Raw genomic sequence first — 20,000 nt, forward strand, 5'->3', positions numbered from 1 at the left:
TATTTCAGTCCTTTAGTTTTTTTTTCCCACCTGCTCCCTGGAGTGGCTTCAACAGTCCGTGATATACATTATATTGACAAAAGTATTGGGACACCCGACTTTTCCACCCATATGTGATTCTTCACCACGATGTTAGCAAAGAATTGGAGGTCTTTGTCTTTGCAAAGTCTTTGGATGCTGTAGAAAGTTTTCCTTCATTTGAACTTGGAGACCCGAACCTGTTCCAGCATGATAATGTTCCTGTGCACAAGAAGCCCAGAAAAGTGGAATTTATTTTAGGAGCAAATTAGGACTAAATGTGGAATGGGAAGTTTCTAAAGAAGCACATACCAATCTTATGGTCAGGTGTCCACAAACTTTCATCTATTTATCGTATACAATTTCATAAAAATTGGTTTAATTAGACTGAATAAGGTTGGAAGAAATTGATTGTGTGACAGAAAATTGTATGCTAATTATTGGAAGTGCAAAATATTTTATTTGCAACACCTGCAAAAACTTTTAATATACATTTTTTGTACATTTTATTGGAAATATGAATTATATATGGGTTTTAATTAAAAAATATAAACTGGATCAGGGCATCTATAAAAATAAATAAATAAATAAATAAATAAATAAATAAATAAATAAATAAATAAATAAATAAAAGAAAAAGTTAATAAAAGGTTCTTTATGAAACAAGAAAAAAGCCAAAAGGTTCCTCCGCAACCCAACAATCGTTCTTTTTCAATCATCTATGAAGGTCTGTTTGGGGCTCCATTGACCATTTTCTCAGCCCAGAGATCTTCCCCAAATTCTCCCCCTGATGAACAAGCACAGAGATCCTCACCAAAATGTTTGCCTAGATGCTTCACCCCAATGGGAATTCCATTTTCCGATGTCCAGAGCTGTCGGAAAACTCAGAGCAGTCATGAAGCAGACTCGAACCCATTTATTATCGTCCCCCTCACTGGCTGAGATGTTTTTTTGACAGCCTTTTGCCACCCTGTGGATTTTATGAAGGAGCAAAAACAAAAGCGAATACAGTAGAGTTATAGCAGCAGCTGTTGTCTCTGAGACGATGAGTAAAAAGGGGGGGGGGGCAGACAAGACGAGAAAAGTGAGACAAAACACATTCCTGATGAGTTCTCATCTCTGCTCGAGGCTTTCCATTTCTCCTCGTAACAACTCAAAAGACGGCGGGCCGCTTGTAAACCCCGGCTACGTATCAGAGATCGCTCGAACTCCCTGAAGACTCCTGTCCCCCCTACAACAACATTCATCAATCAAAAGCTTATAAAGAAGAAAAAAGAATAAAACGACCTGATCTTTCCTTTATCCCTCGCTCTCTTTGCCATTGGTGGACCCTCGTTTACAATGAAGGAAAAGCGCACTAACACATTTCACATATGTCTGACGAGTGTACACACTACACACTCACTACACACACTACACACTCACTACACACACTACACACTCACTACACACACTACACACTCACTACACACTCACTACACACACTACACACTCACTACACACACTACACACTCACCTCTTCACTGGTGGGAGGACGAATTATCCTACGCCTGTTTTTCACTTGATTTGACACTTTAAGATGCGCTTCTAGACAAATAGGAGCTCAGGGGACAGAGGTTCTGTACATCGATGGTGGATTTTTCCGGGACATCTGTTCTGATCTGACCAAAGTGCCGATGCAGTAAATAAAACTGTGCATGACTGAGCGTGAAAAAAAATCACATGGACAACTTTGTTCCTGAGAGTTTGAATTACTGGAGGAAACAGAAATACACTGTTTAAACACAGATTTTCTGCAGTCTAAAATAGTGGATTGTGATTGGCCGGAAGGAGTTCAGATATGTATAGTGGATTGTAATTGGCTGGAAGGAGTTCAGGTGTGAATAGTAGATTGTGATTGGCTGGAAGGAGTTCAGATATGTATAGAGGATTGTGATTGGCTGGATGGAGTTCAGGTGTGAATAGTGGATTGTGATTGGCTGGAAGGAGTTCAGATATGTATAGTGGATTGTGATTGGCTGGATGGAGTTCAGGTGTGAATAGTGGATTGTGATTGGCTGGAAGGAGTTCAGGTGTGAATAGTGGATTGTGATTGGCTGGAAGGAGTTCAGGAGTGAATAGTGGATTGTGATTGGCTGGAAGGAGATCAGGTGTGAATAGTGGATTGTGATTGGTGGGAAGGAGTTCAGGTGTGAATAGTGGATTGTGATTGGCTGGATGGAGTTCAGGTGTGAATAGTGGATTGTGATTGGCTGGAAAGAGTTCAGGTGTGAATAGTGGATTGTGATTGGCTGGAAGTTCAGGTGTGAATGCAATGCGTTGAACACTCAGGTAGTTTGCGCTTGTCAGGTCAGTCTAAATTAATATGCTGCTTATAAACACCAATCCAACACTGGGTATTAAGTTTGACACCCTTATAAACACTCACCTAGCTCTGGATCACCACATATTTATATTCTCTAAACAACACTATGATGCAGAGATGTTGAGGTGTTTAAAAGGTTGGTTTCATATTTATTTATAGATTGTTTTTAACAGTGAACATTGTCTCAAAGCAGCTTTTTTAGAGATAAACCAGTGGTGACTGTGGCATGGAAAAAACTCCCTGAGACTTTATGAGGAATCAACATTGAGGGGAACCAGAATCCAAAGCGAACCCGTTCTCATCAACACCAAATGTCCATTCGATGTCCGTATTAATCCTCACTTAGAAAGTGTTCTGGATTCAGGAGTTTCAGAATAAAAAAAATTGTACACGTTTTGAAAAGCATTCTTTTTGTGCCATCCTGGTCTCGGAGAATAATGCCGCTTACAGGATGTCATGTGAAGAGCTGAGGAATTTGTGCTGACGGATAAAATTCGTTAATGAAGTTTTCTCCTCCTGATCTAATTTTTAAACACTTTGAAAATCTCCAAAGGTCATTTCAAACTCAATTACCTTAAAAAGGTCACTCACAGAAAGTGACTGTAGTTAACCAGAGTCTTGAGTGTTGTTCAGACAGTGGCCTGGGGGAAGAGCCTGAGAGTGGACTATGGCGGCATTTATGGACATCCTGTATTTGTTTCTCTTCCTCATGTCATGTGTGGTTTTTGTCACTGGATTAGATTCAGTCTATCTGCGCAGATCTGCTGGAATGATCACAGGCGCTTTATTTCAGCTGCTTTATTGGACGGAATTCAAAAGAAATGAGAAGGAAAAAGCCGCTTCTGGACGATCTATGAGTAGAGAATTACAGAGTTACAGAAAAATCCCAAGCAGGAGTTGACTGTTCTCAGTAAAAAAAAAAAAAATACCGGAGACCTTCTTCCCAAAGTGGCCCAGATTCACTCCTATAATGTTCTAATGCATGTTTCTGGCAATGAGAATGAAAATGTCTATGAGCATTTATTATTTTTTTGGCTCTCTGTAGGGTATGGAGAATAATAGACAGGCCTTTGGCAGCGCTGTTGACCTGCTCGTAGACAGCTGTGGAAACGCATCCATCAAATGGCAGTTTAGTGAGACTAAAGTTGAGGGTCGTGGTGTGGGACAGGGGACAGGACAGGTTTCCTCACCAACTTCTTCTTCATCTGCTCCAAGCTGCTGTTCTCTTCATCGTCTTTTCTCAAGCACACGGTGAACAACAGCAGATTTGTGGAAGTCGTTTTATTATATCACGCTCGAGACTGAGAAAATGAGGTGTTCAATAATAAACAAGCAACCGATGATTCAGCAAAATCTCACAACTGCCATGAGAAAGAAAATATCCATCAGCATCTCGTTATTCCATGAAATGTATCTCGGAAATATTCGAGAAAATCAGGTTATTAGTAGAAATGCAGCTTGTTATTATGGATTTAAATCCAGTGTGAGACTGGTAATAATTGTGCATAAAACTTCACACAAGTAAAAAAAAAAAAAAACATTTTTTATAAAAATTAATAATAATGAGATTTTTTCTTAAAATAATGAGATTTATTTTCTTGATAACCGGACCATTTTTTAGAATGACAAGCTTTTTTTTTTTTTTTTTTTTTACAATAATAATAATAATAATAATAAAAAAAAAAACAATAAAAGAAAAAAACACATCTAACCTATAGATATGTAGATACATATACAATATATATTTATATATTTTTAATGTATTACTTTATTATTATTATTATTATTATTATTATTATTATTATTATTATTATTATTTTATTTATTATTGTTATTATTATTATTATTATTATTATTATGATCATTATTATTATTATTATTATTTTATTTATTATTGTTATTATTATTATTATTATTATTTTATTTATTATTGTTATTATTATTATTATTATTATTATTATTATTATTATTATTATTATTATGATCATTATTATTATTATTATTTTATTTATTATTGTTATTATTATTATTATTATTATTATTATTATTATGATCATTATTATTATTATTATTATTATTTTATTTATTATTGTTATTATTATTATTATTATTAATAATTATTATTATTATTATTATTTTATTTATTATTGTTATTATTATTATTATTATTATTATTATTATTATTATTATTATTATTATTATTATCATTATTTATTATTATTATTTTATTTATTATTGTTATTATTATTATTATTATTATTATTATTATTATTATTATTATTTTATGTATTATTATTATTATTATTATTATTATTATTATTATTTTATTTATTATTATTATTAATTATTATTATTATTTTATTTATTATTATTATTATTATTATTATTATTATTATTATTATTATTATTATTATAGGATAGACCAGAAAAAATACCAAAGCACTTACAAAACACAACTATGAATATGGGAAACTTGCCTGACAAAGTGGTTTTATATTATTATTAGTGACAGTTGTACATATCACATCACAAAATATCGAAATAACGATCAACATGAGAAATTGTAATAAAAATCTATTTGAGTGGCGCTGTGGCAGCTAGCACGCAGACACACACTAATACACCTTCCCCAAACAAGACAAAACTCTTTGTTCTTCATGTCCCATGACTTTGGAGCTGTCGAACAGCTCTGCTTAAACGTTAAAAAGCGATGAGATCTGACGTCTGAGATTACCCTCAAGCACAATCTCCAGAGTCAGATCCTCTTCCAGACCTCTCCCACGAGGCTCCTCATCCCATCCGTCTTCATCACAAGCCCCTGGTTTAGTTTTATCACCCTGGTTGATAGATTGCGGGATCGGATCCGTATCAGTTCCATGCTGGCGTGACGTACTCTCCGGTTTTGTGCTGAGCTGGAGATCTAACAGCCAGGTTCTCGCTTCCCAGAGAGCCAGAAGAAGGGAGATGAGAGAGAGATGCTTGTTGCTCTAGCTTTGCCAGGTTCGACATTAAATAGGAAACACAAACAAGAACGAAAAATTGACACGTATGTTACGTGTTTCGCAGCCGTCTCACAGAGTCTCTTATCAGGCTTAATGAACATGCCGCTATTAAAGGTAGAATCTAATAAGCTGTAAGCATCGCCTTTTTTACAAGCCGTACAAATCAATTTGGCAAGACGTGGTTAGCATCTGTCTTTATGCTAGCAGCTCGCTTAGAGAGAGGACTTGATTTTGTTGCTTGTACCAGACCTCGTGAACGCTGTGGAAAAATAAGAAATTCAGCATTAGCATGATCTGCTGTAATAGCCGTATTGAGAGGCGATCCAGAATTTATTAGAGTAAGTTTTGTGCAGAAATCCCACCCAGCCCGACAGACAAGCCCCTCGCTCCTCCGAGTCTGAGCTTATGTTCTATAAAAGAATAAAAAGGATTTGGTGCAGATTGCAGACGAGCAAATTTGTTGCAGCGCATCCGTGCGTAGTTTCGAACAGTTTCCTATTATTGCAATTTAAATGACTCGCTTTCAGTCGCTCTGTATTCTCTGATACTTATCACGCTAATCCCTCTGCATCCTCCCTGCGTTTCGCACTCGCAGCGCCGTTAATTAACATAGTGGCGCTTTGCTTATAACAGTACGTGTGCACGCAGCAGGAACAGGAACGCAAAACCTGTCGCCACCAGAAAATACAAAGAGAAAGAAATGATTCCAGCTGAACGGCTTCCCAAACCTTTTCAAGATGGCCGCCAAGAGGAATGAATGGTTTATAAAGATGGGGCTAGCAACAGTTCTGATTGCTGATTGGCTTTGCAAGTCACATGGCACAACACACAATATACAGATGGTACACGAAGTCAGGTAGCAAGAAAAATGATCAAGCTAACCGTGGTCTAGTAATGGATCATGAACGATTTGGTTCTTTCGAACGAGTCTTTAATGTGATTTAGAAGAACGAGTCGTCTCAAAAAGTAATTGGTCCATTTTCTACTGGACGCACATGAGCAAAACATCACAAAATCTAGGAACCAAGATTTAGTAGTTCATCTTATGAGTCCTCTGGTCCGAGTCGTTCATTCTTTTGTCACATGACTCTTATAGATGCTGCACAATGCAATAGATTGTTTAGTTTTTTTTGTATGAATCTTGACATTGTTGTTACAATAATTATGAGAGTCACATGACAAAATAACGATCCAGAAGATATGAGAAGTGAAGCTCTTTATTATTGGAACTACAGTCAAGGTTGGCGTATGTACTCGTGTTTGTGGATTTGATTATTGATAACATTTTATTAAATTTCTGATCAAATGAACAAAATTAACCGAGTTTCTATAAAAATCCGATCTTTCCATCACTGCTGAGGTCATGATGCGCTACAATGGCTGAGCTGCATTATTGGAAAATGTACTGCATAATGTTCTGTTTAGTCGCCATTTTTTTATTAACAGCCATTTTGTGGTTGTTTGTGTATGTAAGTCAGCGAGTTGAATGATGAACACGTTATTGAATTCTATATTAGCAAATGAGTATGAGAGAGATTTAGATACAGGGTGGTGCAGGGAAAGGAGAAATTTTGGAGGAGTTTTCGACCCTGGGGTATCAATTGTTTTGAACATGTGCGAGCTCATTTTGAACCCCTTTCTATAATGGTGCCAGTGTGAGTGCTGCACAAAGAGAACTTTGGTGTTAAACGCCCACACAGGAGAGAATATTGAGGCTGAATATCGAGCTGCCATCGTGAGGAGCCTTCGCCGCTCGCTTCCACAGCACCATGTTCAAGCTGTTTCTTCTAAATGCAGTGGATGCACTCATGATGACGTCCAAACTGGAAATTCCCTTTGTGCACCACTCACATTATCACCATTCTTATAAAAAAGTGAACGCTCATTGAGCACCACTTTACTACTCCATTATATTTAATGGTAAGGGGTTCAAAATGAGTTCACACTGGTTCCAAACAACTGCCCACACCCAAGGGTCAAAAACTCCTAGTTCCAAAATTTCCAAAATTTGTTTTTTACATGTCTCAGAATGTGTTGTCCTTCATAAAGCACCGAATCATCGGTCTCAGTAGACAAGAAATGCTTATGAAGGATGAGAAGGGTCTCTGTGGAGGAATTAGACTGGATTGTGGAGTGGAGAGAGAAAACTGGGACTGTCCAAGGTGACTTTGTGATCAGGTTCCAGAGCCTTAAATCCAGCTGAGAAATGCAGCTGGTGTGGCCTGGACCCAGATGGAATACACACACACACACACACACACATGAACGAACACAGACATGTTTAGAGGTTTTTAGTTATTCTGCATTTGCGTTTTTTTGAAGGGAGATGAAGATCGAAATTCCAGTACCTCACCATGTACCTCAGGATTTTTGACATCAAGTGCAGGATCTACAGTATCCTTCAAAACTCTTCTTCTTAAGGATTCAACCTCACAGTCATGATGTCACACCGTGTTGGATGAAAAAGGCAGACAATTGCTGTGGAGTTGAAAGACCCACAGGGTCAAAAGTAGGGTCCCGGGATCATAGGTCATGTGACCTTGCTGCTATTTAAGTGAAGGAAGTGGTGTATCCCAGTTTTCATGTCCCCGGGCGATGAGACCTGTTTATCCGACCTCAGTAGGAGATCGGTTTAAGTCTTGGCACCCGTTCCTGCTCCTACTTAAGCTCCGGAGGAGTTTAATGGAGCCTGCGGATGACATGAGGGCGACTTTTTGCTGTTTTTTCCCCTGCGGGAGCGGTGTGGATTAATGCTCAGGTCCTAGTTAAAGGGCCCCCTCGGATGCTTTATAGTCTGAAAGTTGGGGGAGGGGTGGGCGTCGCTTTCTGCGACTAAAGACTAAAGGAAAAAAAAGGGGGTTTAGAGCGAACACTTGACAGATGGGTAAGAGTCATCTTTGGTCGAATCAAACGCTAAAGATCCATTGAAGCCGATTTGAATGAGACGCTAGCTGCTAGCAACCTGACAGTTTTGCACACAGACAATATAAATACCACTTTGGGAAAAGGGGGGTGGGGGAGGGGTGGGCAAGAAAGGGGTGTGTGTCTGTGCATGTGTGTTTTGTCGAGTGTGTCTGCGCTTCCAGTGCCTCCGAATAGAGTGTGTCCTTGTGTGCATACCATGAAAGTGGAACTCTTAAAGGGCTGTTTAAAAAGGGACGCCCCCCTCTTTGTGGCCAGTGTTCGGTCCGCTGTATTGAGAGTTCTTTGTCCCGTGCTTTCATCCTGCTGAACAATGGACCGGGCCGTTCCAAACACAACAGTAGATGAACTGTGCTGACAGTGTATTAAGCGCGGATGAATTGTCAGTTCGACGCATAGATCAATGTCGTTCAACCTTCGGCGCACACGGGGCCCCGGCCTCGCCCCGACCAAACGCAGCCGGGGCCCAATATACAGGCCCCGCCTTTTCACCTCCTTCAATTAGATTCACGTGAAGCAGAAGACTTTTTTTACCATCTGTAAATTTACCATCAGCCGCTTCTGAGGGAGATGATGATTTACTCACAAAGCTTTCTTTCTTTCTTTTTTTCTTTCTTTCTTTCTTTCTTTCTTTCTTTCTTTCTTTCTTTCTTTCTTTCTTTCTTTCTTTCTTTCTTTCTTTTTGTTTCATTAACCTTTTTTCTCTCCATTTTGTCTGTTTTGTGTCTGTTTGTTTGTTTGTTTGTTTGTTTGTTTGTTTGTTTGGTTGTTTGAGTCTTTCTTTCTTTCTTTTTTTCTTTCTTTCTTTCTTTCTTTCTTTCTTTCTTTCTTTCTTTCTTTCTTTCTTTCTTTCTTTCTTTCTTTCTTTCTTTCTTCCTTTCTTTCTTTCTTTCTGTATTATTAACCTTTTTTTCTCTCCATTTTGTCTGTTTTTTGTCTGTTTGTTTGTTTATTTGTTTGTTTGGTTGTTTGATTCTTTCTTTCTTTCTTTCTTTCTTTCTTTCTTTCTTTCTTTCTTTCTTTCTTTCTTTCTTTCTTTCTTTCTTTCTTTCTTTCTTTCTTTCTTTCTTTCTTTCTTTCTTTCTTTCTGTATCATTAACCTTTTTTCCTCTCCATTTTGTCTGTTTTTTGTCTGTCTGTCTGTCTGTTTGTTTGTTTGTTTGTTTGTTTGTTTGTTTGTTTGTTTGTTTGGTTGGTTCTTTCTTTCTTTCTTTCTTTCTTTCTTTCTTTCTTTCTTTCTTTCTTTCTTTCTTTCTTTCTTTCTTTCTTTCTTTTTCTGTCTTTAATATATCCATTTATCCTTTACTCTATCTATCTATCTATCTATCTATCTATCTATCTATCTATCTATCTATCTATCTATCTATCTATCTATCTATCTATCTATCTATCTATCTATCTGTCTGTAATTGTGTTTGTTTGTTTGTTTGTTTGTTTGTTTGTTTGTTTGTTGTGGAATGTGAGCTCCAGCTCAGGGTTTGTGCAGGTGAGGTGTGTGTGTTGTGGAAGTGTGTGTTCTGCAGCTGATCTGCTGATCATAACAGGAAGTTTTGTTTAGAGCACAGCTTCAGTCACTTTGCAGGAACAACGGAGTAATAAAACACACACACACACACACACACACACACACACACACACACACACACACACACACACACACACACACACACACACTTCTCCACAGGGACAAACTCGCAGTATTCCCCACTGTGTGTGTTCATGTCTGAGCAATAAATATTTGAGTTATTAATTCTGGACAGAATGAACATTAGGATTTATTTCTTAATGTGTCTAATGTTATGAGAAGCAAAGCAGCTCAGAGGATCGAGCGTGTGAAGACCTCAGCCGCAGGTTGCTCGCTGTTTTCACACAGTTTATTACTATTCATCTCGATTTGTACTTCAGAAACTTTTTGTTTTTCTCCCACCAGGTGTGGTTTAGTAACCGAAGAGCCAGATGGCGCAAACAAGCAGGAGCCAATCAGCTAGCAGCATTTAATCACCTGTTACCTGGAGGGTTTCCTCCTACCGGAATGCCCACCCTACCAGCCTATCAGCTTCCTGAGACCACCTATCCTAGCACCACCCTCTCACAGGGTAAGAACCAATCACATGTTGGATAATGAATCCGTAGCTTTGATTGACAGTTCTAATCCTGTGTGCGTTTGCATTGTAGATGGAAGTAGCACACTGCATCGACCCCAGCCGCTCCCACCCTCCTCCATGCACCAGGGGGGGCTCTCAGCCGACACTGGCTCCGCCTACGGCCTCTCGTCTAATCGCCACACCTTCTCCAGCTACTCGGACACCTTCATGACTCCGTCAGCTCCGAGCAACCACATGAACCCGGTCAGCAACGGGCTTTCCCCTCAGGTTAGAAACAACTTTATCATGATCTTCAGGAATGTTAAAGGGCCAGTGTGTAATATTTACAGCCCTCTGCTGTCTGAGATTTGAACTGCAATTGGAATAAAACATTAACTGGCCTTTTTTCATCTTATGGACTTCATAAAACTTGCATTTTGTGAAGAAAATGAGGGTGAATTTTTTATTTCATGGGCCTGAAAATTGTCAAATTGAAGCAACTAGTAAGATCTATTCTATGACCGTAGCGCGTGATTAGCGTGAGATGTATATTTTTTACGATATCTTTTAAAAGTTATTACAGGTGTAGAAACACTTAAAAAAAATTCACATACTGCACCTTTAAAGAATTTCTTCTCCATTAGTATAAACCAGTTGCCAAAGTGTTTCACCAAAAGGGTCCTGAACATCATGTCTTACTTTTATACAATCTACAATCTACAACATTCTGATTGGTCAGAAGGTGTTGATCAGGAGGTGCAGCTCTGAGAGAAGTGCAGCAGGGTGATATGAATCATTCTGATACCTTACAATGGATGCTTTAATGTGATCCTCAGTGTGGTGAGGTTTTCTATAAGGATTATGGTTTTTGTACTTTTTTTTGGATTTGGAGTCTCCAATGAGATGTTCATGTGTTGTGGTTTCCCATAAATAATAAGCCGTTTTTTTGTCTTGTCTTGAAAACCTGCTGGAAAGGATGGATGGATGGATGGATGGATGGATGGATGGATGAATGGATGGATGGATGGATGGATGGATGGATGGATGGATGGATGGATGGATGGATAAGTGGGTGATGGATGGATAAGTGGGTGATGGATGGATAAGTGGGTGATGGATGGATGGATGGATGGATGGATGGATGGATGGGTGGGTCAATGGATGGATGGATGGATAAATGGGTGGGTCAATGGATGGATGGATGGATGGATGGATAAATGGGTGTGTCAATGGATGGATGGATGGATGGATGGATGGATGGATGGATGGATGGAAAAATGGATAGGTTTCTGGAAACATTGTTAATGTCTCAGGGGTGGTTGTAGTAACATTATATGTTCTTGAAGCATTTTCCGTTTTAGAGAAGAACTGAATGGGATTTGAGGTTTGTGTGTCCTAATTGTGTCATTACATACACTAGACACTTTGCTGTGTGTCTGCGTGGTTGATCACACCCAGCTGTGGATCATCAGTGTTACGAACGAACATCTGGACGGACAGAGCTATGAAAAACGATGCGTATTGACGCAAACGAAGAGTGAATTATACACAATTACCCATCAATACCGGCCAGTCTGACTGACCCTCACCAACAGGATGTAACTAACAAGCAGAAAATACGATTGAAATGGTGTGTAAAGAGTTGAAAATGAATTTCAATGCTACATTTGTCCACAATTACCCTCATTCACACGTTTTATTCAGAGGGGTTTTTTTCTCGTTCTTTTTTTTTTTTCTCAAAGCAGATTGGAGAACATTTTGTGGTATTAGCTCTCTCTCTCTCTCTCTCTCTCTCTCTCTCTCTCTCTCTCTCTCTCTCTCTCCTTCCTGAGAAGAAGGAATGAAGGATTTGATGACAAAAAAGAGCTTTTCCGTTGCAGAAGGATAACACAGGCTCTTCGCCGTGTGTGTGATTCTTAATCATAGCACAGAGGTTTTAAGCACTAATGCGCTTGTGCTCAACCTAAGTAAATGCCACAGATCTCTCTCTCTCTCATACACACACACACACACACACACACACACACACACACACACACACACACACATTCACATTCTCACACTTTTTTATACCCAGGCTTCCGAGTTCCTCTCAGCACTACATAATACATTTTTCCTGGTTAATGCTATGGATTAGGAATTCAGCTTTCTGGATTAAAAAATAAATTAGAAATTAATTTAAAAAAGAAATTAAGTGCCTACAGGTTTTAAATTGTTACTGAAAATGTTTTAATTAATTCAAAAGAAAATAATAATCTTTATTTTTATATAGAGCCCTTAAAAGTCGCAAGTCAAAGTGCTTTCCAAGCATAAAAATTATGTTTTTTTAAATAAAAAATTATAATAATAAAATATATTAAATAAATAAAATAAACATTAGAATCAGAATCAGAATTTTTTTTTTTTTTTTTTTTACCTATAAAGAATTTGTTTTGGTGACAGAAGCTTCCAGGTGCACATTTGTATCAAGGATAAACTAATTAAAAAATAAATAAAATCATTTTAAAAAGGACAAACAAAAGTATGGTATTGCCCATTTTTTTATGAAATAAATAAATAAATAAAAAGTGGAATTGCACATATTTTGTATTTTTGTTGCACAATAGGTAGAGCATTTAAATGTTCATCACAGATACATCACAAAAATAAAAAAAAATAAAATCACCTGAAAGATATCCATAAAAAAGCAAGTTTTTAGATCAGATATTAAAACAGTAAGAGATTTGGCCTGTCTAATCTCAATGGGTAGAAAATCCCAAAGTTTTCAATAAACGTTACATAAACGTCTCCTTCCATCCAAGTTCATCGTATCGTTTTTATTTCATGAAGTAACTTTTAACAACAGACGTTATTTGCGAAGCAGCTTCACCCAAAATATAATAAAATGATATTTAAATATGTACACTATACGGACAAACACCATAACATATGATCGGTATGTGAATCTTTTTCAACATCGAGTCCAAGTTTACCATTATAATTATCTCCATTCCTCTGGGAAGATGTTCAACGAGATTTTGAGGCCTGGGGTGCAGTCAGCGTTCACATTCATCCACGTTAAATAGGGTTGGAGCTCTATAGCAGGAGATCTTCCACCAAATACAACGAATGGAAAGCAGATCTTCATGGAGCTGGCTTTGTGCACAAATATCATGCTGGAGCAAGTTTGGGTCTCGTAGTACAAGTGAAGGGAAAATGTTCTGTTTTTGCATCCAGAGGTGGCTGGAAAAGTCAGATGTCCTAATACTTTTGGGGTTACAGTATGGGTTAAAGTCATAAACCTGCCCCTGTGAGCTCCTGTAATTCTCCATGAGAATTCTGTAGTATTAAACCAATCAGCTTTTCTGCCATTGCATCCTTGAAAACTGTTAAGAGGTGTGAGGAAGAGGACGAGGAGGAGCGGCTAAATATCTCAGCCATGTGGTAGAGCCATTAGACTCTGGTTGGGCTGGAGATATATGTCCATCCTGACAGCAAGACCAGAGTTCAGGCTCAGCTCAAAGTCTGTGCTCTGAAGCTGCCAGCACTTTCACACGAAAACCTCGGAGCGAACCCAGGAATCCCTACTGCACACCAGCATCTGCTGCAGTCACTTAGCGCTCAGCTCCACATCTCCACATCTCCACATCTTCATATCCGCCCTGACGCTGGGGATCTTTTTCAGCTTCCTACACAACTGCAGAGCTCAATCTGGGCAAAGACTTGAAGTTGGCGAGAAGATGCCTGCATTCCAGCAGTGTTTTTTTATAATAAAGGACTGTTTGTGGTGAAGCTTCTCCCAGCTCTCACTTTCATATCACAGGAGACTTCATTTAGAAAAGTCTGAAATGTGAAGAAAAAACAAAGAAATGACAAAGTCATATGTACTTTACCAAGAAACGTTTCCTTCACTCCATGTGAACGTGTCAGATGTTGTTCTTTACTCCACTACAGTGCATAAGAACTTACTGTTCCTCACCACTCTGACGTGAGAACTTTAAGAGCAATAAATGAGCACCCGTGGAGAGAGCACAAGTCTAATCGCATGCTCCTGATGAATGGAAGATCTCCTGCTATAGAGCTCCAACACTATTTGTGATGAATGTGGAGTCCAGGCCTCCTCACCTCACCTACATCAGCACCTGACTTTACTAACAGCCTTGTGGATGAATGAATCTCCACACAAATCTAGTGGAACATCTTCCCAGAAGAGTGGAGTTTATTGTTACAGGAAATGGGGACTAAAGGTGGAATTAGATGTTCAGGAAGAAGCAAATACCAATCTTATGCTCAGGTGTCTACAAACTTTTAGCCACGTTGTGTACATGTTTAAAGAAGTCAGGGTTTGTAGTTTATTTAAATGAATTGGAGGTAAAAATCAGAAAGAGTGTGAGGATCAATTTTAAGCTAGAAGCTTTAACCCATGGTTCACTCCTTTAAAAAAAAAGATCTTCTCTTTTCCTGCATGTAAAACAGTGCTTTATTGAACATATGTTTGGTGGAGACAAGCCATTTCTGCTCATGGCTGGTAAAAAAAAAATGGACAAAATGTTGTCATTCCTGGCAAATGGGTTACGGTGACCGAGTGCTCCGTGGTAATGGATCCCTGCTGATCTCAGGACAGGCATCGCAGTCACCTTTGCAATCCCATAACCCACACAGACACACTACATTTTCTCATTACGGACCGGGCAGAAAACTCATCGCCGCTCGGTGGCCTGCGCTCGTCCTCGCCACCACTCGCAGGAAGTCAGGAGGTGGAACTCGGAGAGCATCGCCATGTCAAAATGAGATCCATTAAGCCGTGCCTGACCGAGTCAGAGGGGTTTTTTTTTTTTTCATTTTGGAGCACAGCAGGTGTTGGAAGGAAGAAAATGGCCACGGGTCAATAGGGAAAGCACAGATCAGAAAAATAGCAAGAATTTTATTTAACCTTCCTTCTTTGCGATAGAAGACATTTCTCTTTGTGTGGACGTGTGGAGATTCGCAAGTCTCTTACTTGCAGTGAAGACATCACGCGAAGGTGTAATTTTAAGAAGATATGTTTAGCAATTATTACAAACCTGTAGAAATTGTAACATTGTTTGAAACTAATGGCGTGAAAAAAAGATTAAAAAGCAATGATACAATATAAAATTTCATTATGCAATATGAAGCAATATGATAATAAACTATATAATATGATACAATGTGATCTATGATCGATACAATACGTGATATGATACAAGTACATTATAAAACGATGCCATATGACATATGAAACTGTACAATATGAAATACGATACGATATGAAAAATACAGTACAATATAAAACTGTATGAAATGATACGATATGACAAATGCGATACAATATGACTATACGATACGATACAATATAAACCGATACAATACCATATAAAACTTTACGAAGATGACGAGTTATTTCAACTATTTAGGCGTCAGTTTTAAAATAGGAATCCTTTTTTTTTTTACTCTGCAATTGCAGCCTTTCAGTTTCGATCCTTAACATCAGCATCAATCAACAGGTCTGTAGTCCCTTCACCAACACCTCGAGGATCTCAGAGGTGAGAGGAATTCTGGACGTGTGAGCGAGGCAGGGTGAAGAAGACTCCATGCACACACTCCTTACACTCCTCATACTCTTTGATCCGTGTCCCCGGGCCTGTGTGTGTGTTTGTGTGTGTGCCCGCTCAGCCTGCTCGTTCTCTAACTGCTCTCACCACCGCCGCTCTCCAGCTCTCCACAACTGTCTGACTGAGATAAGGAACGTAAGACGCTCCATCTCTCCGTCTGAAACCTCGTCCTCGTCCTCGTCTACACTGCAGCCACGTGCTGAAAAGAACGCTCGTCTAATGAGCTCGCATTCTCCCTGCTTCCGTCTCACAGGGTTCTCACTAACTTTCAACAAGACCTCTGTTTCTCCTGCATATAAATGAGCGCACACGCACACACACACACACACACACACACACACACACACACACACACAGACGCACACTTGGGCATTATTATAAGCTGCAGCTTGGGCACGGTGTCAGCTGGCCTGCTCTCAAAGCGCATATCTGTATTTATACCACCCTGTACACACTTCTCGTGTGTGTGTGTGTGTGTGTGTGTGTGTGTGTGTGTGTGTGTGTGTGTGTGTGTGTGTGTGTGTTTGTGTGTGTGCGCTAACAGAGGGGTGTTTTTATTTTAATAATTACATTAAATCCGATCCTGGTTCTGTTTTTGGTGGGAAAAGACACATAAGAGGCTTGAGAAGGAAAATCCTCTGCCAGGAAATTTGTTGAGGTTTTTCCAAATGAACCAGAGGCGCCAATACTTTTACCCCCCAGGGGTCGGTTCTGCTGGGGGTTCTTCTGATTTCTCCAAAATCTATTCGATAGTTTATTAGAAGAGACAGGAGGTCAGGGGGTTTGCTAAAGATGAGAACGAAGCTGGAAATGAAAACTCGAAGAGGAAACCTGAGGTTCGGATCCGGAAATGTTCTGATTTACAATCTGTAAAAATCTGGAAGGTTAAAAAGGTCATCTGGAGTCCCATTTATGGGAAAGTAGTGCAAAGGTTACGTGTTTCATACACGTGTAGTGGATTCTTCAAGTGCAATCGCAACATTTTCACATCTCTAGAAGTTCCTTCTCTCTGTGTGCATCTATCTATCTATCTATCTATCTATCTATCTATCTATCTATCTATCTATCTATCTATCTATCTATCTATCTATCTATCTGTCTGTCTGTCTGTCTGTCTGTCTGTCTGTCTGTCTGTCTGTCTGTCTGTCTGTCTGTCTGACTCTGTCTGTGTCCTGTTTTCTCTCGTTTTCTGTTTCTTTCTCTCTCTTTGTCTTTATGTTTATATTTGTTTATGTTTGTTCATCTCTCTCCATCTCCCTCTCTGTTTTTCTTTCTCTTTTTTTGTCTCTCCATCTTTTTGTTAGTCTCTCTCTCTCCTTGGATCTCTCAGTATCTCTCTTTCTCACACTCACTCCCTCTTACCATGTACCATGATATAACAGTAGATTAAAGACAATAATAATGCAATTAAATTCCAGTCTGTTTGTTTGTCTGGTGGGAAATAAAGCGAGAGAAAGACAGAGAGAAAGAAAAAAAGAAAGATGTAGAGAATGTGAGTGAATGTAAGTCGCTGTTTCTGGTGAATGTATGGGAATGTGATTTTTGCATTTTTCTCCCAGAAACACGCAGACATACATTTGGCCAAATCCTAGGAGATTGTGTGTGTGTGTGTGTGTTTGTGTGTGTGATGGTATTTAGACACCTCCATCCAGACTTGGCTTTTGTCCCTCAGATCTACAGGTTGAGTGGGTCAGGAGGTCATGGGGTCGTGGGTGAACCTGCTGCTCACTGCAGCCGTTCGGGCGTCGTCACTTTCTCCAACATGCTTCCTGTTAGTTCCACATGCCAGTGTGACAGGTGCGTGGATGTGATTAATACCGCGACAGGGTCGGACTCGCTTACACACACACACACACACACACACACACACACACACACACACACACACACACACACACACACACACTTCTCTCTCTCTCTCTCTCTCTCTCTCTCTCTAATGCCCACTGGCGCCCCACTGGGGCAAAAATCCCCCAAACCCTCAGAGGTTTTTTCCCCTTGGATATCTAATATGGGTGCCTTCAGATACCCATAAAACTCACAAATGAAAGAGGGTTGATGAGGATTTCAGGGGATTTCAGGGATCAGTATAGTGTTCAATAGAATTACAAATTATCCTGTGAATATTATAACATTAAACAAATGTATTTTAATGCACATGACTGGACATGGACGGGGTCAGATATCAAGCTCACAGGACGAGTAAACAAAACTGGAGTGATGTAGCTGAGGCTGAGGGACTGTCAGAGCCAAAATCTATACACAAACACAGGGTGTTTGTCCACCCAGATGATGAGGTCCTTCTCGATTCTGGTTCCTCTAAAGGTTTTCCTCCTTATTCCATCTCAGGAAGTTTTTTCTTGTCACAGTCGCCACCGGCAGGGACAAACTTATTTTTTTATAAAGAACATCTTATTAATTTTTATCTCCTCATTATCTGTGTAAAGCTGCTCTGAGACAACGTTTAGTGTTAAAAGCGCAATACAAATAAACATGAATTAAATAGCAACACACATGTACACTTTACAAGACCACATCCATTCTGGGTATCCAATTCTTATTCTGAATTCCACTTATTACACACACACACAATTTTTTTTCATGTTGTTTTACACTTTTTTCCATTTACTACACTGATCCAGTTTTATAGGCCACGCCCCCTTCAGGTGTAAACGCTCCAATATACATTTACTCAGCATTTTTTTTTCCTGAAAACATGGAAAACTGTTCCTAGCCACCGTACTGAGTCCGATAAACGGATGTGCATTAGTTCCAAACAGTGACGCATAAGTCATAGAATCCAACTTTTTCACAATCTGGTTTGGTTGGAAATATTGGGTCATTCTGTGGGTTTTTCTGGAGTTTCATCAGTCAGTGATGTAATGGGAATTCTCTCCCCTGACCACCACATTGTAATGCTGTTAGAAGTGTGTAAGGATTTTCCGAGCTGCCCGAGGTGAAGGTGTAATGTTTCATGTCTGACTGAGGTATATGTATCTTCTGTACCTTCTCGCACATTGTACATATAGATGAGAAAGGAGCATGATGAGCACCTTTGCACAATGTGTATACTATATATGCTGTACCATACTATATAAACTATATACACTATATATACTGTATATATATATATATATACACACAATACAATACAGTACTGTACACTGAAATCTAGCTAATGTGCATGGTTCTTCTTCATCTACATGTACAAGGAGCGAGAAGGTACAGAGGAAAAAGTACAATAAAGGAAAAGTACAGCTGGTTACAGTATATTATTGAGACTACATGTAAAATTGATATGTGCTTTAAAGCACATTCACTTCCTGTTTGATCTTATAATAACTTCCACTCCACTGAGAAGATGTTCCACTAGATTTTGTGGAGATTTATTCAGCTATAAGGGTGTTAGTAAAGTCAGGTAGTGATGTAGGTGAGAGGGTGAGAAGGTGAGAAGGTGAGGAGGTCTGGGTTTCATGTTTATAGCAGGAGATCTTTCACCAAATCCAACCCATGGAATGCAGATCTTTTATGGAGTTGGATTTGTGTACAGGGGTATTGTGATGCTGGAACAGGTTTGGGTCTCCTAGTTCAAGCGAAGGCAACATTTCATTCTACACACACTTATACAGGTGTGTGCCTTCAGCTTTGTTGGAACAGTTTGAGGAAGAACCACATGCGGGTGGAAAAGTCGGGTGTCCCAATACTTTTGGCCGTACAATGTGGTTAAATAAGATAAATTGATGCGCTCACTCCTGCGTGTGCGTGTGTGTGTGTGTGTGTGTGTAGGCCACGGTGCTCATCTGGAAGCGTCCCTCTGCTCCTCGCCTCCAGCTGAGAGCCATTTCACTATTTATTTACATGTGATTATGGCGATGAGGTGCAGATATTAACACTGTCAAGAATAATTTGACCTGACATTTTTCACCGGGACGCCCCCCTGCTGTCTTTAGCAAACAAAACCCCCACCACTCGGGTTCCTCCTCGGTTCCTCTCTCTC

General features: G+C 39.2%; 1 protein-coding gene across 4 annotated transcripts in view; it reads left to right on the forward strand.

The window, feature by feature from the left end:
- Positions 1-20,000, forward strand: part of pax7a (paired box 7a) — a gene marked incomplete at its 3' end in the record, with an annotated part of 58,736 nt that overhangs the window by 27,105 nt on the left and 11,631 nt on the right. For all 4 annotated transcript variants that reach the window (XM_083535329.1, XM_083535331.1, XM_083535330.1 and 1 more), the window contains exons 6-7: positions 10,238-10,403; positions 10,483-10,679. In XM_083535329.1, the coding sequence (XP_083391455.1) occupies positions 10,238-10,403; positions 10,483-10,679 (363 nt within the window). The remainder of the gene's footprint in view (positions 1-10,237; positions 10,404-10,482; positions 10,680-20,000) is intronic.

Source organism: Silurus aristotelis, assembly GCF_946808225.1.
Source record: "Silurus aristotelis genome assembly, chromosome: 29".
Classification (NCBI taxonomy): Eukaryota; Metazoa; Chordata; class Actinopteri; order Siluriformes; family Siluridae; genus Silurus; species Silurus aristotelis.